This window comes from Hypomesus transpacificus, chromosome 11 (genome assembly GCF_021917145.1).
Source record: "Hypomesus transpacificus isolate Combined female chromosome 11, fHypTra1, whole genome shotgun sequence".
Taxonomy (NCBI): domain Eukaryota; kingdom Metazoa; phylum Chordata; class Actinopteri; order Osmeriformes; family Osmeridae; genus Hypomesus; species Hypomesus transpacificus.
Genome location: NC_061070.1, coordinates 9,021,997 through 9,034,921, shown reverse-complemented (window position 1 = coordinate 9,034,921; position 12,925 = coordinate 9,021,997). Strand labels below are relative to the sequence as shown.

General features: G+C 48.8%; 1 protein-coding gene across 1 annotated transcript in view; it reads left to right on the top strand.

The window, feature by feature from the left end:
* ehbp1 (EH domain binding protein 1) overlaps positions 1-12,925 on the top strand; it is an 81,372-nt gene that overhangs the window by 38,039 nt on the left and 30,408 nt on the right. Inside the window, exons 9-13 of the mRNA XM_047029374.1 lie at positions 1,234-1,374; positions 1,546-1,816; positions 3,323-3,659; positions 3,813-3,868; positions 8,286-8,533. Of these exons, the coding sequence (XP_046885330.1) occupies positions 1,234-1,374; positions 1,546-1,816; positions 3,323-3,659; positions 3,813-3,868; positions 8,286-8,533 (1,053 nt within the window). The remainder of the gene's footprint in view (positions 1-1,233; positions 1,375-1,545; positions 1,817-3,322; positions 3,660-3,812; positions 3,869-8,285; positions 8,534-12,925) is intronic.

The window sequence follows — 12,925 nt, the reverse complement described above, 5'->3', positions numbered from 1 at the left end:
ACTCCTTCTTTCTCTTGCCACCCCTTTCCCTCTCCTTCCATGCCCCCCTCCCCTCCCCCTCCAGTGTTGTGCTGTTGTTTTGGTGTATGATCTCAGTGTTCCTAGTCAATATGGTTTGGTGTCCAGAATGTGGTTCTCTGTCCTTATGTTGTTTTTTCTCCATCGTGGTCTCCCCAAAACCCTGAACCACACCCCACCCCCTAAATGTCTCGACATCTGCATTTGTAGTGAACCCAATCTATGATGTTGACTAAAAACCCTTTTGGTTACACTTTGTCCATTTTATTCTAAGCTCTTTCTTTGACCCTTGCGGAGCATGGGTAAGGATAACACTCTTACTGACAAGTCATGTCAGCTCTTCACACAAACCCTACTGGAAATAGTCAAGTACAAGTGTAAAGTATAGGAGCATATTATAGTAGTAGACCTATAACAAGTAAAAGTCGTACTTCACCTCTAGCAGTGAAAGAATGTTTGCACACACTCACCCGTGTTGGCACTCATGATGGTACCGGTGGCCTCATATGGATAAGAATGTGCTGGCCGCGAGGAGAGGAGAAATGCCACACACCTCTTATCACCTTCCAACACTTCTGCTGCTTATGATCGTAAAGACACGTTCGTACTCCCTCACTCGTTCTGGGCACAGCGCTTAGCGGCACACAACACACTGACTTCAGAGTCGCACGTTGTGTTTAGCGACACACACAAGATTTGGCCGTTTCTGTCCTACGCTTTTTTTTTTAAGACTGTTTGGATGGTCACACACACACACACACACACACACACATGCAGTCAAGCCCTTACATTGATGATGATGAAGAGGATGAGCCTCCTTCTGCCTAACGAAGAACTCCATGGTAACCCCAAGGCAACGCCAGAGGTTTCCAACGGCAACTCGGTAACATCCTGTAAATCTTCTTGGAATGCTTCCTTTGGACACCCAAGTTAGCCCAACCGGTTTGTGCAGTGAAGAGTACTGGGGCAAAGTCTGTTGGTGAAGAAGGGACGTTCTAGAAAACAAGCAAACTTCATACCCGAGGTTCACTCCAAAGTGCAGATATTTATTTACTTTTCTGTGTTTTGATCCATTGTGGTTCCTTTTTCATCGTGGGGTGGTTGTGTCGGTCTTTTGATGTTCGCTGCAGTCCCCTTCTCCATGAGTTGTGCTCACTTTCTCTCCCTGCATTTTTTTTTGTTTGGTCAACGATATCCCGGGAACTGTGGCGACAGAGCTAATTAGCAAGTTGAACTTCCTGGAGGACGAGGATCAGGACACGCCCTCTGCCATGAGCACCAATCCCTTCGAAGAACCCGAGGATGACCCTCACGAGCCCAACCATCTCAACCCTTTTGGGGACCCTGATGACGAAGGTATGTACCAACCACCCCTGTTAAGCTGATAGAAAAGCCTCAACTACGGTGTACCCAGTTAACAGTCTTGCCAAATGTAAGCGACGTGTGTTCTGGAAAGCCAGGGCTCTAAGCGCGCCACAATAGTTTTTCTCAACAGCACTGATGTACATCTCCCCCTCCTTCCCCCAGACCCCCCCAGCCAGCCCACTCCTAAACCCAGAGAGGAGGACAAATCTTACTACGACGAAGACCTATCCAACCCTTTCAATGACCCAGACGAGCCTGACACGTGCACCCCACCACTCACACAATCGGGGAACCCCTTTGAGGAGCCGGACCAGGACCCCCAGCCAGAGCCGGAGCCCCCCAAACCCAGACAGAGGAAGGGGGTCCGGCCGGTGGACATGAGCAAGTACCTCTACGCCGACATGTCACGGAACGATGAGGACGAGCTGGACGAGTAAGTAGTGGGTGCGTCGGCTCCTGTGAGGGAGTGTGACGAGACACGTGATTGGCTGCCGCTGTACACGTGTCTAATAGGACCGCTGCTGCACTGCGAATGTAACAATGAAATGTTAGCCTGGATGCAAGCATATGAGCTTAATGGCTGACTATGACATACACTGGCACCCGAGCTGCTGCTAAGGACCTAAGGGAGAGACCCTGAGGGACTCTTGTAGCCCTCACCTCAGCCCCCTCAGCCCCCCCCCCCCCCCCCCCCACCCCAAGCTTCATGAGTGTAGTGCTGAGGGAGGTCTTTCAACAGAAACAAGGAGTCTGTTGTTTGTCTGCATTCTTTCACCTCGCGCCCCCCCCCCCCCCCCCCCCCCACAGTCTTTGTCTTTGTCCCCACATCCCTCAGTCATCCTCCAAAACGCTACATCACCACTCACCGTTGATGAACTGTTTGTCAAACCTGCCATTTTGGAGTAGAAGGATGGGGGGGGCGGGGGGGGGGGGTTACTAGGATCTCCAGGAGCGCTATAGTGTGAGAAACGTCAACAACCAGCCCAAGTCAAACTCTTAACATTGATTTCATGGTTAAGGAACGTGCAAGGGGAGCAGCACAGTCCATTTTCGAGGCTCGTCCGTGTCTCGCGAAGCCCCACTAACAAAACAACCCTGTTCCATTTCTAGGGTCCGACAGACTGGCGGGTCATTGAGTATCGGGCATTTTTCGCCCTTGCCTCCGAGTCAGGAGTAGTTCCTCCTGTGAGAAGGGTTCAAGAGGGCACCCTCGTGTTGTGACTGGCTCCATTCACGTGTCTTTTAGCTGGTGAAGGTTTCTAAAGACCAGTGCCAGACCTTGCGAGGCCAGCCTTGCTATTCTTTCCCCTGCTTCTTTCTCTCTGTGGGGCCCCGATAGACACCGAGTGGCCCTAACCTTGTCTTTCAGTCCGATACCAAGTCAGTCAAGCTTTCACTCCATTGTGTGTGTGTGTGTGTGTGTGCGCGGAGGCAAGAGAGAGAGAGGTGTGTGTGCATTGGGAGGGGAGGGGTTTGTGTGTGTGGCGTTAAGTGAGTTACTTGACATGGTCTGTTTAAGGCCTGAGGCAAGGCCCGTGTAGAGATAAGGGGTTCTGTGTCCGTGTATGCGTCTGTCAGTGGTCCTGCTTAGCCAGCGAGGATATGAGGTCACTGAGCTCTGACCCCAGTGCACAGCACCTGTGTCTTGTGTTTCCCCCCACGCACAGACGTGATTGTTTGTGTGTCGTGTACGTGCACATCAGCCTTGTGTGGATGAGCCCTCTGGTTTCGTTCGTGAAGCCAAAAGCACAGGCTTTTTCGAGAAGACTTTTCCCCCAAACATCCGACTGCCTTGTAACCCTTCTGTCGTCACCACCCTTCCCTTTCCCCACGTCTTTCTCTCAATCTCTTCCTCCCTCCTGTCGCATACTCCTCATTTCCTCTCTTTCTTTCTTTCTTTCTTTCTCCCCCCCCCCCCCCCCTCCTCTCCTTCTACCAGGTCCAACCCGTTCTACGAGCCGAGGACCTCCAGCCCAGTCCTGCCCTCTGTCGGTGGTCCCTCCCCTTCCCAGGAGGCAGGGGGGAACCAGAAGAGACGAGCCCCCCTGCCACCCAGCCTTAGCCCTGGGGCCCCAGCCCCCAAACCCAGGACGGGGGCAGCAGACAGGCAGAGAGCCCAGCCTGGAGGGCCCATCCCGGTGGCAGCCCTGGTAGGGAGGGAGCTGGCCTCCTCCTCCCCCAAGGTAAGAGGATATCCAAGAAGGGATTACCTGGTGGGAACTATGTCCACGAAAATTTTATTTTTTTACTCTTTGGGGTACTTTGAGATTACTGGGGTGTGATGGATGTGGGTTTCTTTTATTTTTTTATAAAGGTGTGTGTGTGTCTGATGTTGAGTTAATATCTCCATACATTATTGCCTGTGTGTGTGTGTGTGTTGTTTTAATTCTGTCCGCTCTGTGACTGTGTGACTGTGTGTCCGTGTCCAGTGGCCCTTACATTATCTCCCTTTCACCCCTAAAATTCCATCTCCCTCGACCATTCTGTATGCATCAGTAAAGCCTCCCCATTTGAATATAGGTATTTGTTTATCGGGGTTGGTGGGTTCCCATATTTATTTATTTATTTATTGAAATTAGGTCAATCATGGGGAGTGTAATTAAATGGGTGATGGTCACACACAGTCACAGGAGGAGCCAGCCCAGTGGCGGGGAATGATTGGGTGGGGGCAGGGGGGTTATGGGGGGGGTGTGTGTGTGTGTGAATGTGTCAGGAGGCAGTGAGCATATGTGGGGCTTAAACACTGGGGGCTTAATTCCAGCACAGTGATCACAAGGGGGTCGAACCCCTCTACAGTGTGTGTACAAACACACACACACACTCATACAGTAAATGCAACACAGGCAGAGATGTCTCATATGTTAACCATATACTTTCACTGTCAAACTAATATAAACACACACACACCGTCCCTATTCACAAACACCTTCCCACCCCAGCTGGCTGGATGGCTGTTTTAGTGCAGCTGGGTGGTAATGGTGGCCGTATGTAATTATGGCACTGTGGCTTTATCACCCAGCTGCAGTTGCGTGTGACCATGGGTGAGGGGGACTAAACCAGTTTAATTACCCAGAGCCAGTGGCCTGTGGTGGGCCGCACTCCGCCAGGAGCAGCCCACTGCCTCTGGAGCTAGGGTGGTGTGTGTTGTGGGGGGAGGGGGGGGGGGGGGGTGATGGGGTGAGGAAGAAGAAAAAAATGCGAGAGAATGCTGGGGAGAGATTTGGTGTAAAAAGTGAGCCATGTTTGCTGACACACGGAGGTGTTGAATAGTTTTCTATTCCATTCACACTAAGCCCCACATCTTTATTTCTCTCTCTCACACTGTCTCTCTCTCTCTCACTCACTCACTCACTCACTCACTCTCACACACACACACACACACACACACACACACACACACACACACACACACACACACACACACACACCCACACCCATGTGTTGGCAGTGAGATGACCTCTGAACATATGTGGTCAAAGAGGATTAAGAGGGGGAGACATTCCCACTCTGGGTCGAGAAGGCACCAACACATTTCACTTCAAATGTCAAGGTAGTATAGTTAGGTGTGTGTGCACACACTACTGCAGGTTACAGGATGCCCAAGGCCTTGTGTCAAATATAGGTTTGCTATATTAACCCCATCTCCCAACTCTGTTAACCGTGGGTGTCTGTGTGGATATATTCCATTTTTAAACTGTCGATGGCGATGAGAGGGGTGTCAGCCCAAGATAAAGACGGGAGTGTTTATCTTGAAATGGGAATCTGAAATTGAAACATAGCAAATGCCACACCATATACATTTGCATTTACAACTTTGCCTGAAGGTTCCGAAAAATCCAATTCTGGTCTGTTAAAATCAAGTCTTGCCCTCTAAAACGGATTACAATGTCTCATTTTACATATATCAGTTAGGTTTGAAATAGATCACAGAATAATTTGACTTAGGCTTAGCTGAAGTCATTTCTGTTTTTGTTTCCCCCCCCCCCCCCCCCCCCCCCCCCCGTCTTTGCATAAATCCTATATTCAGTGGGCAAGGACATTGTTGGAATAATGGTTTATTTATGCTACATTGTCCCTGTCATTGCATTACAGCCGCTACTTCAACACCAGACTGTATCAAATCAGGACATCTAGGACACATGGTGTGCCTTCATTCAGTTAGCTACACGTCCTATAAGACATAATGGATTAGATTTATATAGAGCTTTTCCAAAAGCGATTTACATTCAATTGGAGACAGGGGAAGTCGCCGTGTCCAATAGCAATGATTTGCAGCCTCATCTGAACCGCCACGATTCCTGTGACTCATTTAGGGATTCTGTGGCGCAGATAGGGAGGGGCTCCGGGAAGACAGGGAAACAACTACGCCCGTTGGCGCATCTACTTCATAACCTGTCTATTAAATGTCTGCAAAAAGTATAACCGTTCTTGTTTTTGGTCAAGTTTACCCCTCTGCAAAACCCAATGGTGATGGACGACAGGTAAATGGACCGTAGGATGCTTGGTGCCAACCCACCAACTCACCACGACTGCTATCCCAATGGCAGAGAACTCAGCCAAACTTATACCCGATCCCACTTGAACCAACTTTTACCCATTATGCTTAAAGGATTTCATTTTTCTTACAGATATGTCTGGCAGTGGCATTAGTAGAAATGCCACATGTACCAAACCTGTCAGGAATATGGATGGCTCCCTTTATTCCATGCTTAGGACATTGGACAGATAAAATCATCTGGCATCATAAATGAATTGATTCCAGATATTTCTGCTCCCCATATCATTTTTCCTTAGCCTCCTCTTCCTGTGTCGTTGCAGTGTGAAATAGGAGGTTCTTGGGGTGCATTGAGTTCAAGTTTTGCATCTATCTATGGAAGGATGGGGAAAAAAAACGTCTGAAGGATTAATTTAAATGAACAGAGGAAGTTTCCACGGTATGGGGTCGTACGGTACGCCTGTCCCGATTCAGTCCATCTCCCCCCGGAGGCGATTTCACCCTCCCTGCCCTCCAGTGATCCCTAGTCCTCCTCGCCGTTCCTCCACTTGCCCTCTCCATCTGACGCATCTCCTCCTCCTCTGTTTCAGTCAAGATGCTCTACACTTACATGCATCTGATCTTTGGATTTTCATCAAGTTTCCGCTTGGTGTATTATTTGCCTTATTTTCATATGAGGAAAAAGTTTGAAGGCCGCTGACGTCAGGGGGGGAAAAGTCTGAGTCGCGAAGTTTTTCCTCACTTTGTTATAAATTCTCTTCATATTTACATAAATGTTTTTGAGAAAGAGCTTTTTTTGTGTTGGAACCTAGATCTTTAGCTTGAGGCACAAACATTTTGCTCTAGTCGTGGCCCTAGCACTCACTTCGTTTATAGTACACACACACACACACACACACACACACACACAGGTCTCGTCCTCTAAAGAGGTGGCAAAGTGAAACAACAGGAAATGTATGTTTCTTTTTTTGCCTCCAATAAAAGGGTTCTGTGATTCAAAGGGGCCAAATTAAATGGAGTTTCAGAGGAGCTGAGAGCGCACACACACAGGGGGAGGCAAAGGCCAGCATGGTCCTTTCATTCCTGTCTTTGTTTTCAGGGCCCTTCCGCAGCGCGGCCTGTGTGTAAATTGAAATTAAAATAAATTAACATTATTTAATTGAGTTCGCAGAAGGCTGCGATATTTCTTAATTAGCTTTCAGCGGGGTTAGCGGTGAAAGCCCGCGGTTCTGACATTGTGTAGTCGTCGGATCTCGTATGAGAAGATGGAGGAGTGCTTTTGGAGGTTGGGGGGGGGACCCTGAGAGAATAGCGCTGCCACCAGTCCTATTCTCTGCCCTTGTCCTTTTCACTTCTTCTGTCCTCCTGTTTCTTCTTTTCGTTTAATTCTGTCATTTCATTTTTTTGTTTTTTTTAACTTCTTCTTCCTGATCAAATGTTCTCTGTGTATCCTCATTTCTACTCCCCCTCTTTCCCCATATATGCTTAATTTTCCTTCTTTCCAAACATACTGCCCTCCCTCAGCTCCAACCTCTTGTTTTGTGTGTGTTCACTCGGCTAACTGACTACAAAGCGGCTGACGCGTTTAGCGATTGTGATTAGCTCAGGTTTATCTTGAATGGTTTCCAACCGCTCAGCAACATGGACTATGCTACAACACACTGATACCCAAAGGTAAAAGGGTCTAGTGTATTTACAGAATACCAGCCATTAAACCTATGTGTGGGTGAAGGTCAGCGAGGGATTCAGGTTAGTGATCATGGGTATGGCTAAGGGCCAGGCAGGGCAGGCCGCTCATGAGTCTCCCCATTAAGAGACATGATACTGGGGCATTGAAGTCCCTCCGTGCACCTCATTGGCCCCTTCAGCCTCTCCATAAGCTGTAATATTAGAAGAATAATCCTCAGGGTTAAGGGGTAGGGTGAATAAGAACTCCCCTCACGGGCCCTCTGTCCATGTCCCCCCCCCCCCCCCCCCCTGATTTTTTTTTTACTATCTCGTTCTGTGGGAGCTTGGTGATATTGGAGCTGGTGGGAGAGAGGAAGGAGATCCATACCTGAGTAGATATCCTCAAGGCCGCAGGTCACAATTTGTCCAGGGCTGCCCTGGAGGGCACAACTGTCGAAGGGGGATTCTTGCTTTTAAGATGACCATGCAACAAAAATGCTACTATTACCATACAGATGTTTTCAGCTCTGTGTCCGAGAGCAGTGGTTCCCAACCCTGGTCCTCAGGGCACCCTTGTCCTGCATGTTTTAGATGTTTTCCTGCTCCAACACACCTGATACAAATGAATGGTCATAAGCAGGCTTCGGCAGAGCTCCATAGCGACCCATTCATTTGAATCAGGTGTGTTGGAGCAGGGAAACATCTAAAACATGCAGGACAGGGGTGCCCTGAAGACCAGGGTTGGGAACCACTGTCCTAGAGGGTCATGGTTTAAGTTAAGAGTCCTGTGGGTTCAAGTTAAGGGTTCAGATGCGGGTTCTAAGAACGGATATCGTGAACCAGTGGTGAAACTGGTGAGGCAGTATTGGACAGCCCTGCCCCACTCCCTTAATCCATCGATCCAACTTGCTTTAAATTCCCACAGAGATATGAAGTTGGCAAAAGTCTTTTTGAAACATTTTAAAAGGTGTTTCTCTCCAAAGAACAGCTGATCCCCTCACTTGGGTCCTTTGACTGTCGGTAGTTGCAGCTGCCGGGGTAAAATGTTGATACTACCTCAAATGACCCATAGATACAAAGGTCAGTCCATACTGAAGGTGATTTAAAGTCCTTTTAGGTGGGTCTTACACATGAAACTCAGCTAGTCCTTATGGTTGTCTTGGTTCTTCTTCTGAACTTTCCTTACAGGTTAAGCGTTGCCATTTTCCCCTTGGGTCGAAGTATTTCTACATTGTTGTGGCCAAAGTCTCGCCCTTTGGGATACATTTTGTAACAAAGCTCAAAGACTTTATCTTTCTTCTAAGGTTGCAGGTTTTCCATTGATACAAATATAACGCTTCCTTTTCTTTGGGTGTATTTGTCCCTGTTTCACATGTGTTGTATACGTGTGTGTGGTGCGACCCTGAACGAGGTTGTTTGATGTAGTTACAGTAATAGCCAATATCGCTATACGACACCACCTCAGTGGGTGCGTGTGAAGTTCATGAGTTAAGAACTCTTGTTCTGTCTCCAATACCCATGCCGACCGGTGTAAAAGGCATCTGCAAAGCGCCTCTCTTGTAATCTTCCTGTGGTTAAGTCCTCCTTAGTTTTATCTGCCGGGGATTACCTCACAAACGGTTCTGGAGCGGCAGGAGGAGACACGGACAGAGACTGAAAGCGTCAGAGAGATACCAAGTCCCAAAAATCAAAAGAGCAAAATGAAAACAAATCAAGTTGTAATCTTTCAAAAAAATACTAAAAACCAAGGGACCTGTTTAAGTTAAAGGGAGGTTTCCCCGGACGCTAATTTAAGGTGGGTGGGGGGGGATTGCTAATCCTTCGATGTTTGATGTCTAGCTAGAAGGGATTTGCTATGAGAGTCGCTTGGAGAGAGTATGCCAGACTAATGGGGTTTATGATGATGGTCAGTAAGGTGCTTTGTGGAGAAAACCCCCCCCACACCCACCCTCGTACCCTGTACACATCGGCCAGGCAGTTGAGGGGTTTGAATGACATGGCGGACGGATGGAGTAACTTTAGCTTAATCTGGTCCTAATCTTCCCCAGCCGCTCATACCTGTGTGTGTGTGTTTGAATGGGAGGGGGTAAACCCTTGGTTTGGTGGGTTGAAAGAGGTGGGAGGGGGGGGGGGGGTCAAGTCCTTCTAATGCCACCCACCAATCAATACCACCTCCCGAGCACTATAAAGCTGGGACTGCCCTACGCAAACACATCCCGTCAAAATCTGAAATGACCCCGCCTCCCCCAACTTGAAGTGGCAACTGTCACATTGTAATTAAATTATCCCAATCACCCCTCCACCTCCATATAGACAACGGCAAAAACCGCGGCACAAATGAGTCCGAGTGATTTGTCTGTCAAATTAGGTGCGGTGTGCGTGTGGATGAGAGAGGGAGAAAGAGTGGAAGAATGATAAGGTTTTAATTACCTCGTTATGAAGCCCCCCCCCCCTCCCCCCCAGCTGGAACCCCCACTCCTCCCTGCTGTCCCTCTTCAGGGAAGGGGACTGTGCCGGCATGCAGGTGTGTGTGTGTTCACCGTCCCATATCAAACAACTTGGTCCTGTTGTCCTCTGAAAAGCTCTCCTCATGGCTTCTTAAGGAACCCTATCCCTTCCCCATAGCCCTACCCTTCGACCAAAACCAAGGGGAAGGGGTAAGGGGCTGGGGCGAGACAGAGGAATGGGATTCGCCCGTAATCTTTTGTGTAGTCACAGAACAAATTGGAGATCTAGCGGATGGAGGAATGCTATGTTATCAGGACGTAAACCAACCCCCCTCCCCCCACAACACGTGTTTTATGTCTACTGATCAGGCAACCCCTGGAGATCATGCAGCCAATGGGACTCTCGAACAAAGACAATTGTAGATGGATAAAAGTACGTACTCGAATGCACTTAAATGTGTGATTAAATGAGGTCACTTTGTTTCCCCCCCCCCCCCCCCCCCCCCCCCCCCCCATTCTAACCTAGTAACATGTAGCATCCCAGCAGGATGCCTCTCCCTGCACCTCCTCCTCAGCCCTCTCTGATGATGCACGCGTATTCTGATCAGGCCCCGGCGTCACCAGGGGTGACTTTGTAATTATGTTCATTATAATTGGCTTTTGCGCTATCGCCCCCCCCCATCACATAGGTAAGTCCACGCCACGCCAAACAATGGCGGTCGACCGGGGTGGTCGGAGGCCCTCCACGCTCCCATCCTCTTTACCTGCCGAGCATATAATTCCAGTAGTCCCTCTTAATGAGTTTTCTCCCCGCAGCAGCCTTAGATAAATGGATAAAACGCCTCCGTTATCCCGGGCCCCATCACTGAACCCTCCGCACCCCTAATTTGTTTGTTGGAAGACTGCAGTTAAAGGAGATTAATGTGCTATAGATTTACGAGGGGAGGTGTGTGACGGAGGGCATCGTAAAACCTTCTCATTTGCAAGCAGAGGAGATGGGAGCTGGAGGGCCTAGAGGGATGTTCTGTATCCTAGTTAAGATGTTTTCCAAAAACCCAGTGTGAGGTTCTTCTTTTGTTTAGAAGGCGGGAAGATGCCATGTTTTCCTCTTGCACGGTGAAAGTGGAGCTGCTGCTGCTGCTGCTGCTGCTGCTGCTGGTGCTGGTGTTGTTTGTCCTAACAGGATTCCAACCTCCATATTGCCAAACACACACACACACACACACACACACACACTCTCGCTCACACATCCCACTCCCCTTCTGCCTTTTTTTTTGCAGCCAAAGCTAATTTGCACAGGCGTGAGTGTGGGTAATGCTGCCACCTCCTCTCTGACAAGCTAAAGCCAGTGCTTACATGGCATTACGGCCCGTGCTACACGTTCAGAGAGCGAGCGCAGCACACTGGCACACACGGCCCCTTTGTCTTTGCCTCCTCCAAATTTTATTTCAGATTTTATTTGGTGTCGCAGAGAAAGAAAGTTTTTTTTTCCCATATTCTTTTTTCATATTTTTTTGAAAGCCCCCCACATCCCATTTGTGCTGTTTTGCATGGCTACGCCTGTGGAGCAGGCTTGTATTGGGTGAAATGATACTGGTTTCAGATTTAGCATATTACGTCTAAGGAGCCAAACGCCGTGAGGTTCGCTTACTTGGCCAGAAGGCGCTGTTCTACATGGGATATGCATTTTCTGTAGTTCACTCCATCACACTCTCTCTCTCTCTCACACTCTCTCTCTCTCTCTCTCTCTCTCTCTCTCTCACTCACACCCACACACTCTAGCGCTAGTACCAGTCTTACACCTTAGTGAAACAATATGTTACTTTGTCTATGCTGCACCCAAATAAAAACAAACATGGCTTTAATGCAGAGACGTTTCTTATGCCTATCCAATGCTATCAGATTCAGGTTCAGCAGGTTATGCTAAACCAATAACTTTGCTGGACTCAGGTTCTAACTTGGGTCTATCCCTCCTCCCTGGGTGAACACATTAGAACCTAATCAGTTTGCCATGGCCTCTGATCTTAACGCAATCTTACCCGCCGCACACACTTATGACTTCCCTCCCAGCTCCCACAGACACGCTCTTGCGCACTCATAACATAAACTACACACACACACACATACACACAGACACACACACACACAAAACTCCTTGGAAAAGGGCTTCTCCCCGACGCGATTACAACAGTAATGCGATATTTCCTTTGTATGTTAATGTGCATTTTCCACGGTACACTCGCTCTCCTCTCCGGTTCCAGCCTTTTGTCTCTCGCCGCCGTGGTTCCCACCACTCCACATCTCCATTTACATAATTGAACTTTTGATTGGACTTTTCTCATGCTCACCCCCATCCTCAGTTGCTTGAAATCCGAAGGCATAATTTTCCTGGGTAAGATGATGAGACGGCCCTTCGACAACACCCTCTCTCTTCCCGTTCCTCTGTCATTTGAGGACGTCAGACGAGGAAAGCACCGATTAGACAAATGACTCGTTTTAGATTTAAGGGACAATTAAATAATTGAGTGTTTCGGGGTAAGAGTCGGGAAAACCCAATCGGACGGCAGCTTTCGCAGCACTGCGAGAGAGCGCCCGTCCACTTGAGTCTCCAGCCATCAGTGCAAGTGCACAATGCTAACACATGCTAACCCACTGAACTGGCCCACTTACCTGTGGATAACCAGACTAGAACGTTCTGTGGGGAGGCCCTAGATCCGACAGATGCAGAAACCTGACGTGACGTGCTGCTCCGTGTCGCTACGAAGAATGGCTGTTCCAATGAGGTTCAATGTAACTCGTTGGTTTGAACGTGGTGGTCGTTGGCGCAACACGAGAGTCCTTAAGGCTTTAAAGGAGTGTCAGGTACCACTTCACCGCGTGCTTCTCTCTGTGACACGGTTACCACAACACCTGTCACGGGGGGGGAAAGACA